This window comes from Amblyomma maculatum, chromosome 6 (assembly GCF_055883805.1).
Source record: "Amblyomma maculatum isolate TAMU_Amacu chromosome 6, ASM5588380v1, whole genome shotgun sequence".
Taxonomy (NCBI): domain Eukaryota; kingdom Metazoa; phylum Arthropoda; class Arachnida; order Ixodida; family Ixodidae; genus Amblyomma; species Amblyomma maculatum.
The window spans coordinates 10,357,217-10,377,969 of record NC_139349.1 but is presented as its reverse complement, the minus strand read 5'-3'; the positions used below and the strand labels follow the sequence as shown (position 1 = coordinate 10,377,969).

The 20,753-nt window shown below is 44.9% G+C and overlaps 1 protein-coding gene across 1 annotated transcript in view; it reads right to left on the bottom strand.

Annotated features, from left to right (window-relative positions):
• LOC146185046 (sperm-specific sodium:proton exchanger-like) overlaps positions 1-9,975 on the bottom strand; it is a 32,496-nt gene extending 22,521 nt beyond the window's left edge. Inside the window, exons 1-5 of the mRNA XM_084605866.1 lie at positions 9,889-9,975; positions 4,244-4,325; positions 3,750-3,934; positions 414-506; positions 249-343 (exon numbers count right to left, since the gene is read on the bottom strand). Of these exons, the coding sequence (XP_084461992.1) occupies positions 249-343; positions 414-506; positions 3,750-3,934; positions 4,244-4,325; positions 9,889-9,975 (542 nt within the window). The remainder of the gene's footprint in view (positions 1-248; positions 344-413; positions 507-3,749; positions 3,935-4,243; positions 4,326-9,888) is intronic.
• Between the last annotated feature and the right edge of the window lie 10,778 nt (positions 9,976-20,753).

The following is a 20,753-nucleotide window of genomic DNA, read 5'->3' as shown; positions in this document are numbered from 1 at the left end:
CGCAGATTAGTAGCATTATTGAAATGACTTGCCCTGATCTGATATACAAGGTCAGAAGACGAACGCCATTAAAGGCTTCGTTCAGGCTGTAAATACAGGCAGCAGGCGGAAAAGGTTCCTTTATTTTTATGCTGATGCGTGTTTGCCTTTATCCTGTATGTTACAGTTCCTAAACCCTTTCCTTAAATGATCACCTCGAGCTTTTTTGATCACATGCAATACACAAAACATATAAAAAGCACACTCACACTTTCTTGTCGAACGGGTACTGCAGCGCGGCCAGGAGCGTCATCATGGTGCTCTTCTGGATCATCCCTTCCCGGTACTGGCGCGAGTAGCTCACCTGCGTTAAACAAGAGCACGTAGAGCTCGACCCTTTGACCAGAAGCTATGCGGACAAAAGCTGCACTCACCTGCTCCATTCTCAGCACGTTTTCAACCGCAAAGGTCTCCGCCCTGGCCTGTGCTTCCTGCGGGCTCAGCCTGCTTCTCCTGGAAATCCGGAACTGTGAAATAAAACGGTTGCAACGATTTACCCAGCATGCCTAAGTAAAATAAGCAGAACGTTGGAGTTACTTCGGTTTCCCATAGGCCACACGTTATCTTCGTTAGATGCATATGCAACTTTTCGGTATATTTAAAGTGCGTTGATCCTTCCTCATACAAAAATGGTCCATATGACTCAATGGAAAGGTTTATGCTCCGCTATGTCTTCCAAAAAGTGAATACATATAGATAGCTATAGAAAATTATGTACCATTTGTCTATATCTTCTGCGCAATAAGAAATCTCTTTTTTCATTCTTTTTCATTCCTCTTATATTGAAGTGAAGTTTATTTATTCAACAATGAGAGGGAACATTGGGAGAAAAAAAAGCTCCCAAGAGCTTTACAGCCTCTCGAGCCCGGAAACTGGACGGCAGCACTCAACCAAATATAAAACAACAAATACACCACTAAAGTAACACAGTAATATACAAAACGTGGGAACATAATTTTTCGTACTTATCCTAGATTAAATTTGAAGGAAGTCACAAATTTCATTGCATTGTAGTAAAACAAAACAGCGTCAAAATAATAACCGAAAATTTGAATGACTATATGCTATATATATTACATGGTGAAAGTAGACTCGTCAGGCTGAAACAACTATACACTTTGGATGTCTAACCTACAGTGACGACCATGTGCATATAGTTATGAACCCAAATAATGACAAATTTAACTGTCTTGTAGAGGAAATGTTCATGTTAGCATCTGTAATAACATAGAAAAGGGAGGGAAGACTGCACCATAACATTTGTATACCACAGTTGGTTCTAAGTGTACTAATGAGAAATTGATGTGTGTGACGTAAAGGGTACGTGCTTTCATGATTTGCAAGTTTCGCAATGTTGAAGAGATTAATAAGGTTAGTTTTTTTTTAATTTTATGCTTGTAACGAAGCGCCAGGCGTAAATTATACAGATGGAACACCTTTGCAGTGTTAGCAACATCAAAGAGCTCGGAAGTGGGATAGTCCCAACGCAGATTTTAAATTATTCTAATGGGTTTCCTTTGCAAAAGGTAAAACTTTTGAAGATTAGTTTCAGCAGCATTTCTCCACACTAAGTGGCAGTAATATAATTTTTACATAATGATTTATGTCCCAATTATATTACTGCCGCTTAGTGGCAATAATATATTTGGGATATAATTCCTCTAATTCAGCAATTACTCTGATTTCACATACTCTTCATCGCCTGTCAATCAGTCAGCAATCACTAGAACCACAAAATATTTTTTTTTTTGTATCATTGTATGCAATGATACAATTTTTTTTGCGGAGCCCTTGATTAAATATTTCCGGCACGTGGTACGGCCTCTACTACTACTACGTCGGCGGCTTTTCGAGCGAACGAGCTGTATAAGTTATCATTAAATATCAACACAAATGACGCAGTGTTTCATTGTGATCATTGAGTTCCGAAGTGCACATCGCGTCCACTATTTATCGTAGATGAGAGAGTACACATTGTCAACGAACTTTTCCAGATTATTCAATTTCGATTTACGAAAAAGAAAAGTCAAGCGAGCAGATGTTTCTCAATCCGCACCGACGAAAGTACTCTGGGACGCGCCGCAAATTCAGCGCAAGAGCTCTGCACGTGCTCGGAAGGGAGCGGGAGTGCGGCAGTGCAAGGAGAACGCGCGGCTGGCGCGGCCCCCATATTCCCAGTTTCTATTTTTCGGCCATAGATGGCGGTTCCAGTGCCACCGCGCGGTGCTTTGTAGCCTATAGAGATGTGTATGTAAAGCTACAGACTGCAAGCCATATAAACGTTTTTTGTTGGCTATAGAACATTGTATATTTGAAAAGCTATAGACCAGCAGTCATGCACCTTTCTTTAGCAGGCTATATTAGGTCGAGATTGCATACATATAAAGGTACATATATCGTCGGTTCGAATCTCTCGTGATACTTAGCCTCCAACTTAACTAAGTGTTGTCTGCTATATGTAACGAGAAATCGCATGACACCACCCGGAGCAATTCCCGACGACCGGTCGCCTCACAATTTCGATATTAATTTCGGTAAGGCATACACGAATAGATACACGAAATACCCATTTGAAGGTCCGTATATCATCGGTTCGAATTTCTCTCGCGCGCTGCCTCGAGGTTGACTAGCAAGCAGTCATGCACCTTTCTTTAGCAGGCTATATTAGGTCGAGATTGCATACATATAAAGGTACATATATCGTCGGTTCGAATCTCTCGTGATACTTAGCCTCCAACTTAACTAAGTGTTGTCTGCTATATGTAACGAGAAATCGCATGACACCACCCGGAGCAATTCCCGACGACCGGTCGCCTCACAATTTCGATATTAATTTCGGTAAGGCATACACGAATAGATACACAAAATACCCATTTGAAGGTCCGTATATCATCGGTTCGAATTTCTCTCGCGCGCTGCCTCGAGGTTGACTAGCAGATATACGCTATATAGTATCGTAAATCGTATGACCTTAAGCGCAGTGCAGTACGACAAACAGATTGGGTCGCAGTCTTGGTACAATTGTTATGACCACTGGCGACACATGGATGTACGCCTGCGCTGAGTACTTCCGACCTATGAGGATTTTAATCGTGGTGACTACTGGCCGATTTTCGGCTTAGGCATCGAGTTGAAAAGAAACGTCCAATTAGGTATTACTTGGGTGTACAGATTCATAAGCTATATGACCGTCTTAAAAAGCCTATAGCTGACCATAGCAAATGCTAAAAATTGCAGTACATAGCCAATTTTAAATTATTTTTATAGCATGGGGTATAGCAAGAGCTAAAGGCTGCGTAGGAACAGCTATAGCTTTTTGGCGAAAATATTTATAGCCGACCATACAAAAGATATTCTATAGCTTACCATAAACGTTTATGCTTGACCATAAAAAATGCTAAAAGCTGCACTACATAGACAACCGTAAGTCTACTGAACCGGCGGAAAACTTGTACAGAACAGACTATAGCAAAACCTAACGACTGCCATAGGAACGACTGTAGATATTTGGGTCAAGTTTCTATAGCTAATCATACAAAGGATTTTTGATAGCTGACCATAAGAAATTTTTGTATGGGGCAGCTCAACTCCTACAAAAAGGTGCTCTGATCTTCCGCTTATGTAGCTTTGTTTACACGAATCACTTGGTCTGACTTTATCTGGCCAAAGCTGAGCACTGGGAAAGAACTCTCGTCGGCCACTCGGCGTACCCATGGTCTCGTCGCGGAAGCGAACGGGTTCTCGATGCACGTGTGGCGCACGACCCACTTCCAGTCGACCGGCCGGAAGTATGAGTCAGCCTCCTGAATCCGGCAGGACCCCATCACCTGGTCACGTAGATACGCCACGGCGCTGGACATCGTACGTTGCTCGATTTCGGACACCTCCAGGATTCCTGGCATTCACAAGAGTGCCACATCAGGAAAACTGCTTGAAGCATTAGCATTCACGTAGAGTAATAGGCGGCTGTCCTTCTAATATTTCCATCCCAAATGACAATCGAAACTAGACGTGACAGAATCCCGAAGTAAAAGAGCGCAACCAAAAACAACGGACTAGTGAAAAAAAACACATCACAAGATATCGCTTGAGGTGTGTTTCTTCACTTGCAGATTGCCTTAGTAATGCGCTGTTTTTTTTTTTTTGTACATCATGAAACAGTACCGGCTAGCACAATTTCCACCCTTGACAGAATTCCGCTTACCAAAAATCTTGAAGATGAACTCTAGGAAAGCAACGTTTAGGAGCTGGCCTAGAAGGATGTCGCAGACAATGTGGAGGAATGTCTGAAAAACAAAAAAATTGAGCTTAGCTTTGCAGCACAGCGCATCAGCTGGCGTGAGCTGACTGATATTTGCCGTTCAAAGTTGTGGATCGGCGGAAAGCTGTGGCCGGGCAGCCTCGTCTTTTCCCAAATTTATGCAAGAAATGAAAACGACTATTTGCAGTCTTTATTCCGCCATTTTTCTCAACAACGACGGAACGCTCTCAGAAAAACGCTGAAGTCCGTTCAAATGCTAACCACAATGTAAGTATAAACAAGTTTGATAGGGGCACTATGCCGGGGGACGATACCAGAATGTTTGTGTGCGTGCGTGCGCGTGTGCATGTGCATGTGCATGTGCAAGTGCGTACGTGTGTGTGTGTGTGTGTACGCGCGTGTGTGTGCGCGTGCGCGCGTGCGTGCGTGCGTGCGTGCGCGTGTGCGTGTGCGTGTGCGTGTGCGTGTGCGAGTGCGAGTGCGAGTGCGAGTGCGTGTGTGTGTGTGTGTGTGTGTGTGTGTGTGTGTGTGTGTGTGTGTGTGTGTGTGTGTGTGTGTGTGTGTGTGTGTGTGTGTGTGTGTGTGTGTGTGTGTGTGTGTGTGTGTGTGTGTGTGTGTGTGTGTGTGTGTGTGTGTGTGTGTGTGTGTGTGTGTGTGTGTGTGTGTGTGTGTGTGTGTGTGTGTGTGTGTGTGTGTGTGTGTGTGTGTGTGTGTGTGTGTGTGTGTGTGTGTGTGTGTGTGTGTGTGTGTGTGTGTGTGTGTGTGTGTGTGTGTGTGTGTGTGTGTGTGTGTGTGTGTGTGTGTGTGTGTGTGTGTGTGTGTGTCGGGGTGGGGAAAGCAGCGTGAATACCAAAGCACACCTCTTCCTACCCCTTGTGCTCGCGCTCTTCCGACCCGAAGCGGTTGAAAAATGTCCCGCTAGCAACACTGTTTAAGTCAGTGAGGGGATTGTTTTGATACGTTTCATCATCATCATCATCATCATCATCAGCCTGATTATACCCACTGCAGGGCGAAGGCCTCTCCCATATTTCTCCAGTTAACCCGGTTCTGTGCTAGCTGCATCCACTTGACCCCTGCGAACTTCTTAATCTCATCCGCCCACCTAACTTTCTGCCGCCCCCTGCTACGCTTTCCTTCCCTTGGAATCCAGTTTGTTACCCTCAGCGACCATCGGTTATCCTCTCTTCGCACTACATGTCCTGCCCATGTCCATTTCTTCTTCTTAATTTCCACTAGAATGTCGGTAACTTGAGTTATTTCTCTGACCCACTCTGCACGCTTTCTATCTCTTAATGTTACCCCTACCATTTTTCGTTCCATAGCCCTCTGGGTTGTCCTCAACTTAAGTAGAACTCTCTTGGTTAGCCTCCACGTTTCAGCCCCATAGGTGAGTACAGGCAAGATGCAACTGTTGTATACTTTCCTCTTGAGCGATACCGGTAAGCTGCTAGTCATAATCTGCGAGTGCTTGCCAAATGCGCACCATCCCAATCTTATTCTTCTTGTTATTTCCTTTTCATGGCCCGGATCTGCGGTTACTACCTGTCCTAAGTAGACATATTCGCCTACTACTTCCAGTATTTCGCTACCTAATGTAAACTGCTGTTCCTTCCCGAGGCTGTTGAACATTACCTTAGTCTTCTGCATATTTATTTTCAAGCCTACCTGTCTACTTTTTCTGTCTAGGTCATCAATCATTATTTGCAGTTCATCCCCCGAGTTGCTTAGCAAGGCAATGTCATCAGCAAATCGCAGATTACTGAGGTATTCTCCATCTACCCTTATCCCTAACTGCTCCCATTCCAAGTCTCTGAATACTTCCTCTAAACAAGCTGTGAATAGTACTGGGGAGATTGTGTCTCCTTGCCTAACACCTTTCTTTATGGGAATTTTGTTGCTTTCTTTATGCAGAACTATGGTTGCTGTGCAGCCACTATATATATCTTCCAGCACTTTCACGTACGGCTCGTCTACCCCCTGATTTCGCAATGCCTGCATCACCGCCGAGGTTTCCACTGAGTCAAATGCTTTTTCGTAATCAATGAATGCTATGTATAAGGGCTGGTTATATTCTGAGCATTTTTCTATCACCTGGTTGATGGTATGGATATGATCGATAGTAGAGTACCGTTTCCGAAACCCTGCTTGATCCTTTGATTGATTGCAGTCTAAGGTTGTCCTGATTCTATTAGCGATTACCTTAGTAAATACCTTATACGTAACAGACAGTAAGCTGATTGGTCTGTAATTTTTAAGGTCCTTAGAGTCCCCTTTCTTGTGAATGAGGATAATGTTTGCATTCTTCCATGGTTCCGGTACCGTCGATGACATCAGGCACTGCGTATACAGGGTAGCCAGTTTCTCTAGCACGATATCCCCCCCGTCCTTTAGCAAATCTGTAGTTATCTGATCCTCTCCAGCTGATTTCCCCCTTTTCATAGTTTCTAATGCTTTCTTGACCTCGTCTTTCGTCACTGGTGGAACGTCTGACTGTTTTTCCCTACCGCCAATCTCATTACGGTCCTGACTACTTTGGCTGCTATAGAGATCTGTATAGAACTCCTCGGCTACTTTGACTATCTTGTCCATATTAGTGATGACGTTGCCCGCCTTGTCCCTTATCGCATACATCTGGTTTTTGCCTATGCCCAATTTCTTCTTTACCGCTTTAAGGCTTCCCCCGTTCTTTACAGCATGCTCAATTTTGTCCATGTTATACTTCCTTATATCGGCCACCTTGCGCTTATTGATTAGCTTTGATATCTCGGCCAATTCGATCTGGTCTGTTGGATTGGAAGCTTTCATACTCTGGCGTTTCTTAATCAAATCTTTCGTCTCCTTAGACAGCTTACCGGTATCCTCTCTAACTATCCTACCGCCTACTTCTACCGCGCACTCAGTAATGATATCTCTGAAATTATTGTTCCTTGCCTCTAGGGTAATGTCGCCATCCTCAGTTAGAGCTGAATACCTATTCTGTAGCGAGATCCTGAACTCTTCTGCCCTCCCCCTCACCGCTAATTCGTTGATGGGTTTCTTTCTTACTAATCTGTTGCGTTCCTTCTTCAGATTTAGGCTAATTCGGGACCTCACCATCCTGTGGTCACTGCATCGCACTTTCCCTATTACCTCTACATCCTGCACAATGGCGGGGGTTGAACACATTATGAAGTCGATTTCATTTTTAGTCTCTCCGTTAGGACTTTTCCATGTCCATTTCCGGTTCTACGTTTGCTATGGCTTGATTTCTTGCCTCACTGTGTCTCAGGAGTTCCCCTTAAAATTTAAGAGACGCAGCTTCACGATGCAGAAACAGAAAAAAATGCCGAAGTTAAAAATGTAACTGACATAGGTGAGCTGGTTTACTAACTAGGGGCTGGTTTCATTTCAGTTCAGTCGTTTAGTCGTGTCCCACTCTTTGTGACCCTATGGAGCATGACATGCCACGCTTCCCGGTTTTTCATTACCTTCCTAACATCCCATAAATTCATCCGCAGTGCCTCGAGGATGCCATCTAACCATCGCGTTCGCTGCCTACCCCTTCTCCGGTAACCCTCAACCTTTCCCAACATCAAAGCTTTCTCCAGCGACTCCTCTCTTCTCATCAGAGGGGCTGGTTTACTAACTAGATAAACAATCCTACAATCTTACAATCCTGCCCGTGTGCAAACCTGTATAACTCAACATGTGTCATAGTGGCAGCTTTCAGTATATATACGTGATCGGTGGCTGCAATTCTTCTCCATTAAACGCACGCCAGAGGGGCGGCGCGAACGCTACGTCGGAACCGCAGCTCTTGTGTTGAGATAGCGGTAAATTAAAGGTGTGAGATATACTTGTGAGGAACGCACATCCAGACCCGGCAACCGCGATATACGTACCAGATGTGCGAGGAAGGATATTCTCCGTTGAACGTCTCACGGACGTCGCTGACGCCTGCTGTCCTACTCGTCAGGTTCAAGTGTCGGGCGACCGATTTTAATTGATTGATTATGGTTCCGGAGCAGTATATAGGAAAGCGGGCATGGAGTGTACCTGGTGCTCTAGAAACAATCCCTTATCGTATACGACTCCTGGTTGTTAATGTGCCTGAAATGAACACTGAGATGGACTCTGAATGTCGTTAAGCGAAAATTGATTGCTGTATCTCCTTGCTTAATTTGCCAGTATCTCAACATATAAAAATTAAACACCTTCCTTAGACTCGATTTAAACTCCTGATGTAGGCGGTTACTAAGAAGTAGTAGTTGTTATTGTTTTCAAGTGATCGACGGCATAATGTAGACAGTGGTAGTGAGGCGCACGCATTTTACTTGTGAAATCGGGTGCGCGAAGTCTGTTTTGCCTTTTGTGCTTATAAAAGTTCACTTCTTGACGGTAGCGTGCATACACTCTTTAGCGAACATTTGTCTTCGTATTCAGAATAGTTTCCACACTTTCCGCAGCGCATACGAAAAATGTAAACATAGCCTCTGGTGCCTGTAATTAAATATTTATAGGACAGTATTAGCCATTAGCATTCAGTCAAGCGTATCAATATGGTTACACAACGCTAAAGTGAGCAGCTCTAGTAGAATAATTTCATTTCATATTACGATCTTAATCTTCTCAAGGTGTTGTTCATATATGGTCTGATTGCAATTCAAGGACAGCACTGCAGATTGATTAAGCGCACTATAGTTATTGAGAAGAGTATTTGGTAATTGGTTACGCTGGTGGTCATTGGCACCTGCCACTGCCTTATTACAGCCGTGCGATCTGCTTTTATTGAGCAGCGACTTAGTTTGCGCTAAACACAACTGCGGATGCATACAAGGGAGCTTATCATTCCGGTTCTTAGTAATTCAGCATCGTACTTGTTACTAAATAAAGGCCATTTAACTTGACTATTGCTTCATGCAATGGGGCTTCATACAAACGGCTAAAACCAAAGTAATTACTCAGTTGCTGGATGGAATTCACCCCTCTAATGACCTAAAACGAACACTTATAAAGCTTAGTGTTCTGGGCCAAACGAATCAACTGACAACTCTGTGCCTGGTTTGACAAACAAACCAGCCAGCGAGTTTGTTGTGAGTACTTCGGGAGAAATAGCTCACTTTTCATCGCCAGCACTTAATACATCAAGGGTAAAAATGGGGGGGGGGGGGGGTGCCCTGCTATACATATTTTATTGCCAATAGCCAAGGAGAGAAGGTGGGCCAGAGAATTGGCTTTGCATCATTGAAACATTGCGTAAAACGCACATAAAGGCGCAATATTTAAGTTCACCAAGCAGCGAAGTTTTTCTCAAGGTACGTTAACTGTTAGACTCATTAACCAAGAGAAGCGCAACAAACGGCGTACGCATAGGTTAGTCGACGGCCTGCATTAGCGTCATCAAAGCTGTCGGCGGTAGTTCACCGAGAAAGGCAACGTCCGCTACATATGCTTCGTATTTTCTTAATGTAATCATTCTTTCGACGTCATCAGAATATTATTTCGTATCATAAGACCGTATAGCCCCGAGCAAGCTCATATTGTCATAGACTGTCCGTAATCCTCCAGCGTATGGGTCGCTCCTAGTCGGAAAGAGGCATGCTTACATTGCCCACGTACTCCACGTTTATGGTAGACTGGTGGTGGTACAGGAAGGTGACGACAGTGATGTTAAGCGGGCCCTTCAAACCCATCCAGACTGTGACCACTGCCTGCCGCCATGACACCGGGTAGCCGAACTGCTCGATGATAGGAAACAGCGCCACCACCGAGAAGAGTCGCGCCATGGTTCGCACGCCGTATGCTACCGCCACCTACGCAAGAGCGTCGTCGCCGTCACACCCAAAGTGCTGGATTTTTAAAGTGCTTTAAGAGACGTCGGGAACACCAGGAGAGCAACGGTAAGAGGTGGACATGCAGGGAAAAAGGTAATATTTAGCCTAGAATGCCCGGGAATTGGTTTGCTAACAGCGGAATGAGCATCAGTTGCTTAACGCCTTCAAAACTCAAGACACCCTATCAAAACATGGTGCAATTCTAGGTCGATTATTTATTATGGTCGAGTTTTTCGTGTCATTGCCCCAAACTTCACCTAAAGGGTTCATTTGCGCAATACAAAACGTCAATGGTGGTCTTCCTGATATAAAGAGTGTGTACTGAGCTTGATTTTGGGGGAAGATAATTAAAACCGTGGGGAAGATAATTAAAAATAAATAAGTCCTGTCTCCACCGGGGATCGAGCCACCATCCCTTGCATTCCCAGTGGAGCGCTTTTACTAACTGCGCCGCGCCTGGGTACGGAAAACTCACATCCTAATTCTCCTTGTCTACAGTGAAGATGATAGTAGCGATGACAATGACGCTGCAGTTAGTCATCACGAAAATTATGACATTACCAGTGATAATGACAGCTCATTTAGTTAATAGTGATAATAAAAGTAAACGTAATACACCGTGTGCACCAGCAATGCTTAAGCTTTCGCATTTCTGCAGTGTAGATTCCACAGTGCCCTCAGAATTTTTAACACAATCCCGTGTTATTTATGCCGTGTTATACCGAGAGCTTACTAGGCTCATTCGCCCACGTTACTTACTGGCACCCTCTGCTATGCCTGCGTTTTCCTGGAACCATGTACCTTACAGCTAAAGACTCAAGATTACCTTGATGCCTCGGTTCTTCTTGGTGTCATATGAGGCGCCATTTAGTTACGTGCTTTACTTAAATCTTTCCTTCCTCTTTGACTTCTGTATTTTTAGCATTGCGCTGATAAGTTTCCAGTCCGTTCCTCTCTGCTGTGCTTTCAATATATAAGTTCGACATATTTGTTAGCCTCCATCTTCACTCCCATTATTGTGTACCCAAACGAAGCTATGCTATCTAGAGTTAGACACGTTTAAATGTGTCGGAGTGATACAGTGACTGCAATGGACATCGCTATTTTTGTTCATATTGAACCCTGTTCCATTTTCTGGTATACCTTGCGTTCGCAGCGGGATTTCTAATTTCATCAGGTCCTCTAACCTACGTGTACCTTCGTGCAATTGATTTCTGCACTGGACACCGATCGCCCCGTACATACTAGAGAGGACTAGGATGGCCTGTGCCCCTCTCTGAATGTAGTGATGTGGTATGGCAAAATATCGGGCATATGTATACGCCTTCCTTTTCATATGTGCTGGCAAAACCAGTCATTATTAGTGTAGCATGATATGACAGAGTATGCGATGAGAAATAAATTCTCCTCCCTAGGATTGAAACTGGGTGTCTACCAGCGCAGGAGCCTCGAGAGTGCGTACTTGTGAAAGGATGCTCCAGCGGGCGAAGATAAAGAGCAGCTCTCCCGCGTACAGGGAGGACATGAAGAGCGCCAGGAAGCCCGACACATCGTAGATGGCAGACCAGTACTTGTGTAGCAGGCCCTCGAGCTCGGTGCAGGCGACCAGCCGGTGAGAAGTGGTGACCAGTGTAAATGCAACCACGCCGTCGACGCCCGACGTGCCCACCCCTTCGAGCAGGCAGAAGGTGGCGTACGTGAAGGAAATATGCAGGAAGGTGTTACTGCTCTGGCTCTGGGGCGCAAGGCGCAGTGACCAGATGGCCAGCATGCCCATCACTGCGCCACCAACGGCGCCCAACACATGCGACACCAGCAGCTGGTGTAGCACGGCGGCCACGCCCTGGCGCTCCTGCAGAGGGTGAGCATATATCAGCACCGGCTGCCACGCAGTATTACAAAAACATGTAATACACATTTTACGGATGTGAAAAAAACCACATTAATATTGCTTTTTCATGGACCGCAATAAAAAATGCAGATACGTTCTGGTAAGGTATGCACATCTTAGGAAATGAGGAAAAAAAGATGCAATCAAAGGCGCAAGCATGTGTAATCAAACTACCTCTTATCTCAGGCAAGCGTTGCCTTGAAAGTAGAGAAAGCGATACTACCAAAATACGTGGAAGAAATATTTTGGAACATCAAGAGAAGCATGCGATTAAATCACATTTATTCTGCATATAAAAACACACACACAGAGAGAGATCAGTATATACGATGCGGATGTCGAGAAAAGTTGTCGCTATTTCTTCTTGAAGACGATCGAGGCAAGCTTAAGCATCTTGAGACGACCTTTCAGTGAGTCAGGTGAACTCCAGAAAAATGCACAACGCACCGCACTTTGCCCATGATCCTGTCGCCCTGTCAGTGAGTGCCACGTGCCACTCATGGACTGGGTGGGACATGCAGACGAGGACGAAGTGCGGTAATGTGTGCAGCCGTCTTGACAAACGACCGCAAATTCTCATTTGTGGATTGGTAATGTGCTTATCGCCCCCCCCCCCCTCCCTCTGTACCCTGTACTTGTTACAATATAAATAACTTTTCATCATTATCACTGACGGGCTTAGTGCAGTGAAAAACGATCGAAGTACGGTTATCGGTCCTCTCTACTGCTTTGTCTATCTTAGAATGCAACACAGACTCATAGCCGCAAGGGATGGATGTAAGATCGCGTTAAGTTCACACTCAATCTTTTGCCTCCTACCCTCCTCGAGCTACATGTATTTGCTGCTACGGGGAAAGTTTTAAATTTTGCATATTTGTTGTTGCCTTAAGGCTACCAACTGAGTGTTCGCAAGAAGTAAAGTTTTTTTATAAACTACCGACAGTTATGCGTGGTACGACACGATAATGATGAAAAGAATTGGAGGTCAGAATTGTAAGTCGCGAAAGAGATGTACTGTTAGGGACAAAAATTTGCGGGACGAGAGTTCGTTGAAAAATATTTATTTCTGTGTCACTGAGGAAACAGCGAATGAAATGTGCTGAATCACAAAAGGACGTGCTTGTCCCATTTAGAGAAAAATAATACAAAAAAAAATTAGCGAGGCAACGAAGCAAATAATGCTTTTCCACAAATCCTCGTCCCGCAGTCCCTGATTTTGCATGTAACATACGCGGGCCTCGACGTTGTCCAGGACAGACCAGACGAAGAGGTTGTTGACTATAGTCTCTGCCTGGAGCATGGTTGTCAAAATGGGGTAACGCCCTTCCTCGAGCAGCTGGTCGGCGATGGGCAGCCGTTCGCAGGAGCACAGCAGGATTCCGAAGAGCAGGCAGTCGTTGAGGCCCTTCGTGCCCAGGAAGCTGTACGCGTACAGTGCGGACACCACCGTGCTGATGGCTAGCGTGCCCACCGAGAACACGATGATCTCGCGGTGACACCTGCGAATGCCACGCAACCTGTATGACCGCCCGCTAGCGAGCATTGTTGTATTGAAAAAAAACATCGTCTTTCTTAAGGGGCAAGTTAGGAGGTTTTAGGATTCAAGAAATTAACGAGTCGAACGTGTGAGAAATGCTAGTAAATTATGACACGTTTTGATGTACGTTTTAAAAGGGACGGGCGCAATTGTGAAATAAAGCAAATTTGGCATGCAGCCTTCTTCATAACCCACAGACAATTAAAACTTCCAAGGATGGCGTCACGTATGGTGGCTGTACATTTCTAACGCATAAACTTTCGCCCTGATGGTAAACACCAGCGGCACAAACTTCAGCGGCATACTGCAACTGCATACTGTTGTTTGACGACAAGAGGAATTTCAGAGAAGGGCGTAAATATAATCAGTTCATTAACCAAGTCAAACAATCACATCGCCATCCATTTTCTGCACAGGACTGCTGTGCATTGAGGAGCAGCCTAAGGACTTGCGATACGCCATAAATACTTGATACGCCATACACTTAAATGGCAGCGAGAATACACGTGGTACGTTTGACGTACAACATTGTTAAATTTTACTGAATGTGTGTCAACAAATGTTTAGAAAAAAAAAAACGTGTTGCAGCTTCTCTAGGAGATCTGTCTATGCCGATGCTAAGCGCAAGAATAAACAAAACAATTTGGCCCCACAATACTCTTCTCTGGGTGGCAGAGGTACGGTTAATGTCCTCGCCCAGACAACCGAAATTGCAGTCTAGAAACTGTTATGATCGCTCCCTGAAACTACCTGTGAAAGGGAATGGCATACTCGTGACTGAATTAGGCAGTGAAGGAGAACGGTTCACCACCCGGGACGGTTTTCATGTCTCGAAAGCTGCATACATAGACAGAAGCTCTCCTAACATGTAACAAATCTATATTCGACCAGTGGACCAATTGTCTTTAATTACTAGAGGCACACTGCATTAGGGGGGAATATATAGCCTTTCCGCCTCTCACATAATTCGAGCCTAAAGGCAGCAAGTGCTTATCGCCTCCAAGGCCATTCTGGATTCGGCTGCAAAGCGGCAGTTCACGCTCGAGTACACGACACTGTAGTGAATAGCTGGCAACTGAACTGCTATTGCCTGCTAAGGAATGGACACTCGAATGCTCCTCTTATTATGTTCTAGAAATGGTATATTATGCCTCCGTCTGTAGTGAAAGCTCTTTCACCGTATAGTTAGCTTCAGGCCTTGAATAATCTCCACGATTTTTATGGAAGTTCTCACTAGGCGATGAATATGTCAGTAAAGTTTTTGCATTTAGGATGGTTTAGAAATTTTTCTCCGATTTAGATTACCTATCATAGCTGTGTGCCCCGCCGCGGTGGTGCAGTGGTTAAGATGCCCGACTATTGTGCCCGAGTACCCGGGTTTGATACCGATCGCCGGTGGTTGCGTTTCGATTGAGGCGAAATGAAGAGGCTTCCGTGTCCTATGCGATGTCAGCGCACGTTAAAGATCCCCAGGTGGTCAAAATTACTCCCCTCTTTCTCTCTTTCCACTTTAACTCCCACCTTCCTCCCTTCCCTTACGGCGTGGGTCAGATGTCCACAGAAACAACTGTGGCAGATACTGCGCCTTTCCCTTCCTGTGAACGAAATATTATTATTATTATTATTATTAATCTCTCGCACATGTTAGGACTTGGTCCGAAAAACAGTTCGGTGTGCCATATGGTGCCAATTTGTTTGACACCACGCAGAAGGTTGTATCTGAAATGGCTGGACCACAATTTTGGCACCAATGGTGACACACACACACACACACACACACACACACACACACACACACACACACACACACACACACACACACACACACACACACACACACACACACACACACACACACACACACACACACACACACACACACACCCGGCAGCTTTTCGGTGGAGGCGAAAAGCAAGGCGTCCGTGTGCTGTGCGATGTCAGTGCACGTTAAAGAACCCCAGGTGGTCGAAATTTCCGGAGTCCTCCACTACGGCGTCTCTCATAGCCTGAGTTGCTATGGGACGTTAAACCCCACAAACCAAACCAAACCAAACCAAACCAAACCAAACCAAACCAAACCAAACACACACACACACACACACACACACACACACACACACACACACACACACACACACACACACACACACACACACACACACACACACACACACACACACACACACACACACACACACACACACACACACACACACACACACACACACACACACACACACACACACACACACACACACACATTCTCAGGTGAGATATAAGGCCGGTCCATATTATATTAGGTAACGCAAAGGTAAGGGGGGCCCCGTGACTTTGGGGCGTCATAACCTCACGTATGGGCGACCGCCGCTGTTGGGCTCGTACCAAGCTACTTTCGTTCAGTAGTCGAGTGCACTTAACATGAACTGAGACACAGCAGCGGGTCTGTGCTGGCGCTTTAGTTCGTTTTTTGAGCGCTTAATATTTTTATGGGTGACTGACAACTCCAAGCTTCGAAGACAATTTCGGTGTCTCGTAAAAGCTAAATACACTATCTTGTTGCATAGTACCAACATGGGAAGAGGCGTAGGTGCAAGGTTCAAGACGCTTGTCTTCAATGTTTCCCGCGGTGTTTTGACGAAATGAAACCATTTCATACGGAGCATTTCTTGGCGCAGTACCGGCCTATATAGTTGCTGGGCCTTTGGCAGAGACGGAGCAACAACCTTTGGGCGTAGAATAAGTTATAAAGCACCGAAGCTTTTGTTTACACCGGGCATAATAGAAAGCTTCATAATAGCATTCACTACCTGCAGTTCTCTTACGTACGGACTAATTTCAGTGCTAGAGACATTTTTTATCCGCCACCATGTAAATGAAATCCCTACAGAAGGAATTTAAAATATGGCTGGGGTTTAATAGTTCATAAAATGGTCAGGGAAAGCGAGGGCGTTGGTTTGCTTCGTTTTACTTTGATTAGGCGTAGCTTTAGACTTTGGAAGATAATCTTGATACGGATATTACACTGACGATGTCATCGGCGAATCGCAGGTTACTTAAATATTCCCCGTCAACCCTAATTCCTAACTGCTGACATTCCTTGGCTCTGAAACGTTCTCTAAACAAACTGTAAATAACACTGCGGAGGGCGTAAATAACTAAATACCACATCACCAAATTGTAACAAACTGTGAATAACCCTGGGGAGAGTGTGTCGTTTTGATTAACACATTTCTTAATTGCAATTTTATTACATGCTTTCTGAAGAACTATGGTTGCTGTGCAGCCGCTATAGATGTCTTCCAGTGCTTTCACATATGGCTCAATGGCTCACCTACAATGGCTCACCTACATCCTGATTTCACAATGCCTGCATGATTTCTGAGATTTCATCAAATTTCTTTTCGTAGTCAATGAATGCTATATATGGGGACTCGATTTAATCCGAGTACTACCCTGCGGGGGTGGTGCAGGGGTTACGGCGCTCGACTACTGTTCCCAAGGACGCGGGATCGAATCCAGGCCTCGGCGGCCGCTTTTCGATGGAGGCGAAAAGTAAGGCACCCGTGTGCTGTGCGATGTCAGTGCACGTTAAAGAACCCCAAGTGGTCGAGATTTCCGGAGTTCTCACTACGGCGTCTGTCATAGTCTGAGTTGTTTTGGGACGTTAAACCCCACAAACAAACAAAACAATCTGAGTACTTTTCTTTCGACTGGCTGATAGTATGGATGTTATCGATGGCAGAGTACCGCCCGTTTCCAGAAACCAGCCTGATCCTTTGATTGATTGAAGTGTAAGGTTGTTCTGATCTTATTAGAGATTACCTCAATTGTTAATGACCTTGTATGTAAAGGATAGCAAGCTGACTGGTCTGTAATTTGTCTGTTATAACCGCTAGTTAATGCTCGCGGGCCGGAAAATGCGGGAAGCACGCGTCAAAAAGCATTTACTTCGTCCAAGGCGCTGAAAACCGAACCACCTGTTCACCGGCGCAGCTTGTGCTCAACCTTTGTGTCTCAACGGGCATGTGTGGTCTGAGAACCGCAGTATAGTACGACGGTTCAAATTCTAACGCAGCATAAGAAATGTTGGGCTGCTGTTAATAGATTGCTGGGTGGCGTGTTCAAAATGAGGCCATCGGTAACTATGAAACATGCAGCGTCCTTCGTGATCTAGAATTTCTTTAGAATAATTGCCTAATGTTTTATTCTCATACAAAGTGCGCAGCAATCGCCCTTCCCGGGAGCAAGCTATGGTCCCTGAGCACCTAGTTTTAAGCACCAGTGAGCGTATAGCACATGTTTGGAGGAGAAAAACGGCATGAATGGGACAAGAAAGCCAGGAAACCACAAGGAATGTCCTTGTCCCATTAGTGCCGCTTTTCTGCTTTACACATGGCTATATGAACCAACTAGCCCTAATTAAAGTAAGCGTATACCTTCGAAAGATGAAGTGGTTGATGCCTTGCGTGGCGTAGACCGTGGCCGCCGGCACGAACACCATGAGCACGTGGAACTTGATGTTTCGAAGCCACATAGACAGCGAGTCGAGGCTCTGGTTCGACTTGTCCTGGTACGCGAATCCTACGCCCGCGATGAACATGAACAGGGTGTACGGAAAGTGGATCCGGCGCTGGACTTTCTTTAGCACCACTGCACCAAATTCAAAAAAGGCATTAGGAACCATTCAACACAGAAACTGGTTTTAGGCGCCATATGCTGGTTTCTTCATTAAGTAGTGATAACTAGCTCCTACCTGCTGTGATCAGGACGGCGCAGATGATTAGGTAGTCCAGTAGCGTGCGTTTGGCGTCTCTGAAAATATTTGTTTCTCACGTTACAGTTATTTGGCAGGGAGTGAGAGAGCGCTATTGTTCTCAACCATAGCAGAGGGATGGGAAACCTCGTGATTTTTAACTCACAACAGATTGCTGCCGACAACCACCTCGAACTTGACCTCCTCAACGATGGTGTATCTCGGCGGCGGCCGAGGGCTACTGGAAACACAAAGGAGAAAAACAAAAACATCTGAAGACGGTAAAACGCCAAGATAGGGCCTTAAACCAGCTGCGCCGATCTCGAGGAGGCAGAGGGAGCTTCACTCGTCCTACTAATTGCATCCAACTGCTAGGAGACACCAAAATCGCCCGAGGCCAACAAATCGCTCTGTGCGCACGCGCAAGCAGGCCGGAACCAAAAGTCGAGCTAGTTACTTACCTGGCGCTGGCCATGGCTTTCTGAGGGCCGGTTAGAGCAATCGGCTTTGGGAGCACCTTGAAGAACGCAATCGAACACTGGCGGTCGCGAGAGATCGTGAAGCATGCGCTCGCGCTAGCACGAGATATTCTTCTTCTTTGATTTTCTGCTCGCGCCGCCGATTGCCCGCGTTTGAGGTGGCGAAGATGACTGTGCCTCTTTCACTGCTGTGCAGACATAAACCCTGGAAGTCAAGAGTTTTCAAAATGCTTCCTCGTAGTAGATTAAAGACCTTAAATAGTGTATTTTCAAACAGTGAGCGATGCAGGGCATCAACATCTTGGGCAATCTGAATGCGCTTCGAGCACGGATTTTCCGTCCAGAGCGCCTCAGGATGCAATCGAATATAGGAACAACCCGGGGAAATTGTAGTATATGTGCCTGGGAGCATCTTTTTTTTTTTTTTTTTTTTTTTTTTTTTGCTGGGAGAATAGTGAAAAGAAAATCTATGTGGTGGATTTTAACAGCAATATTCTCTTAAATTGTCTCCAAATTCAAATTGAAATACAACACTCCCTACGTAATAAAGAGAAAATTACCTGCATAGTGAAATATTTAGAAATAAACCGTTAAAAATACGACAAACTTGGGATGATGGTCGTACTGTATCAAAATCAGACCACTAGCCGGTCGCTCGAGTCTACTTTATGCAATCGATTAGCGCTCCAACTTTGAAAGCGTATGACAGCAGTTCAAATTCGAAAATAGTAAAGACGTTAGTAAAGATGTTCAAAGCTGCTAATTGTGTTCTTAATCATTCTAACTCAGATCATATGTTATGGTAAGCTGTATTGCGCTATATTGCGTTTACATTTCGGAAATACTTCTTTCGATACCCTTAAAAAAAGCACCCCTTTCCTCCTCTCCAGTTCGTTGTCATATGTGTCAAAAAACGCCAGAAATGCTTCCGAAAAGGCACGTTGTTATTTTTTTATGGTTGTCCTTACATTAGTACGAATTTGTGTATTTCCTACTGCCCACATCCCACTTTTTTCTGAAATACGCATCAGCGACTCTTGTTCAGGTATCGAACTCGAAGATGGGAACCTAAAAATAATAAATAACAGCAGAATTAAACGTTTCGCCCTATTCTCGTGCTCTAACTCTTTGTCTGCGCCAAGAGTCACGTGACGGCTCGTTTTTATTTCAACTATTTTTTTTCCAACGATGCTTACGGCCTCAGGTATCAAAAGGAATATGCAAAAAGAAAAAAAAAAGGCAATAAATGAAAGAAAAAGAATGGCCGATCTAATATGATGATGATGATGATGATGATGATGATAATGTTAGCTAGTCCCTTTGTATCGGGTGGACACCAGGTTGGTGTCTCAGCCAAAGAAAAAGATAGAAAAAGTTAAAGAAAACACACACACACAATTGTCGAAAGACACAACAGCTAAGAAGTTAATAAAGTCCTACAAGGAGCATCTTCTGGCGCTTCGTAGTGTCGCCAATAATTTCTTCTAAAGCGATATGCCTTTTTGCCACAAATGGGCTAATATGGTGCGAAGATTTCACCTTTCGCCCGCTGACGACGATAAATTTCCCAGAAAGCTGCACATGATATTTGTTTTTTTTTTTTTTTTTTTTTTTTTTTTTGCAATGCTAATAAGCGTTGCGACCCGCAATTTCACTGCTGGACTCGCACGCATGCACGTGCGGTACCATATGGCAACGAAATACTTGTTTGGTTTCGTTAATTGGATGTGATTTCACAAAGAACCTCAGGGTATAGGTAGAATAACTCTAGGTATAGGCATCCTGCAATGCGATATGGCGGCTAAATAATGAAGCTTGAAGGCACTCGCACGCGCGCTAGCCTCTCTCTGCTACCGTTTCATGGCGTTGCTTTTCGGCTCGTATAGGGTCGTCTTTTGTACCAGAAAGTTGTTTCCCACTTTACAAGTGCTAGTGGTACATCATTTGTATAGTTAGTGGCCCGAGGGTGTAATCGAA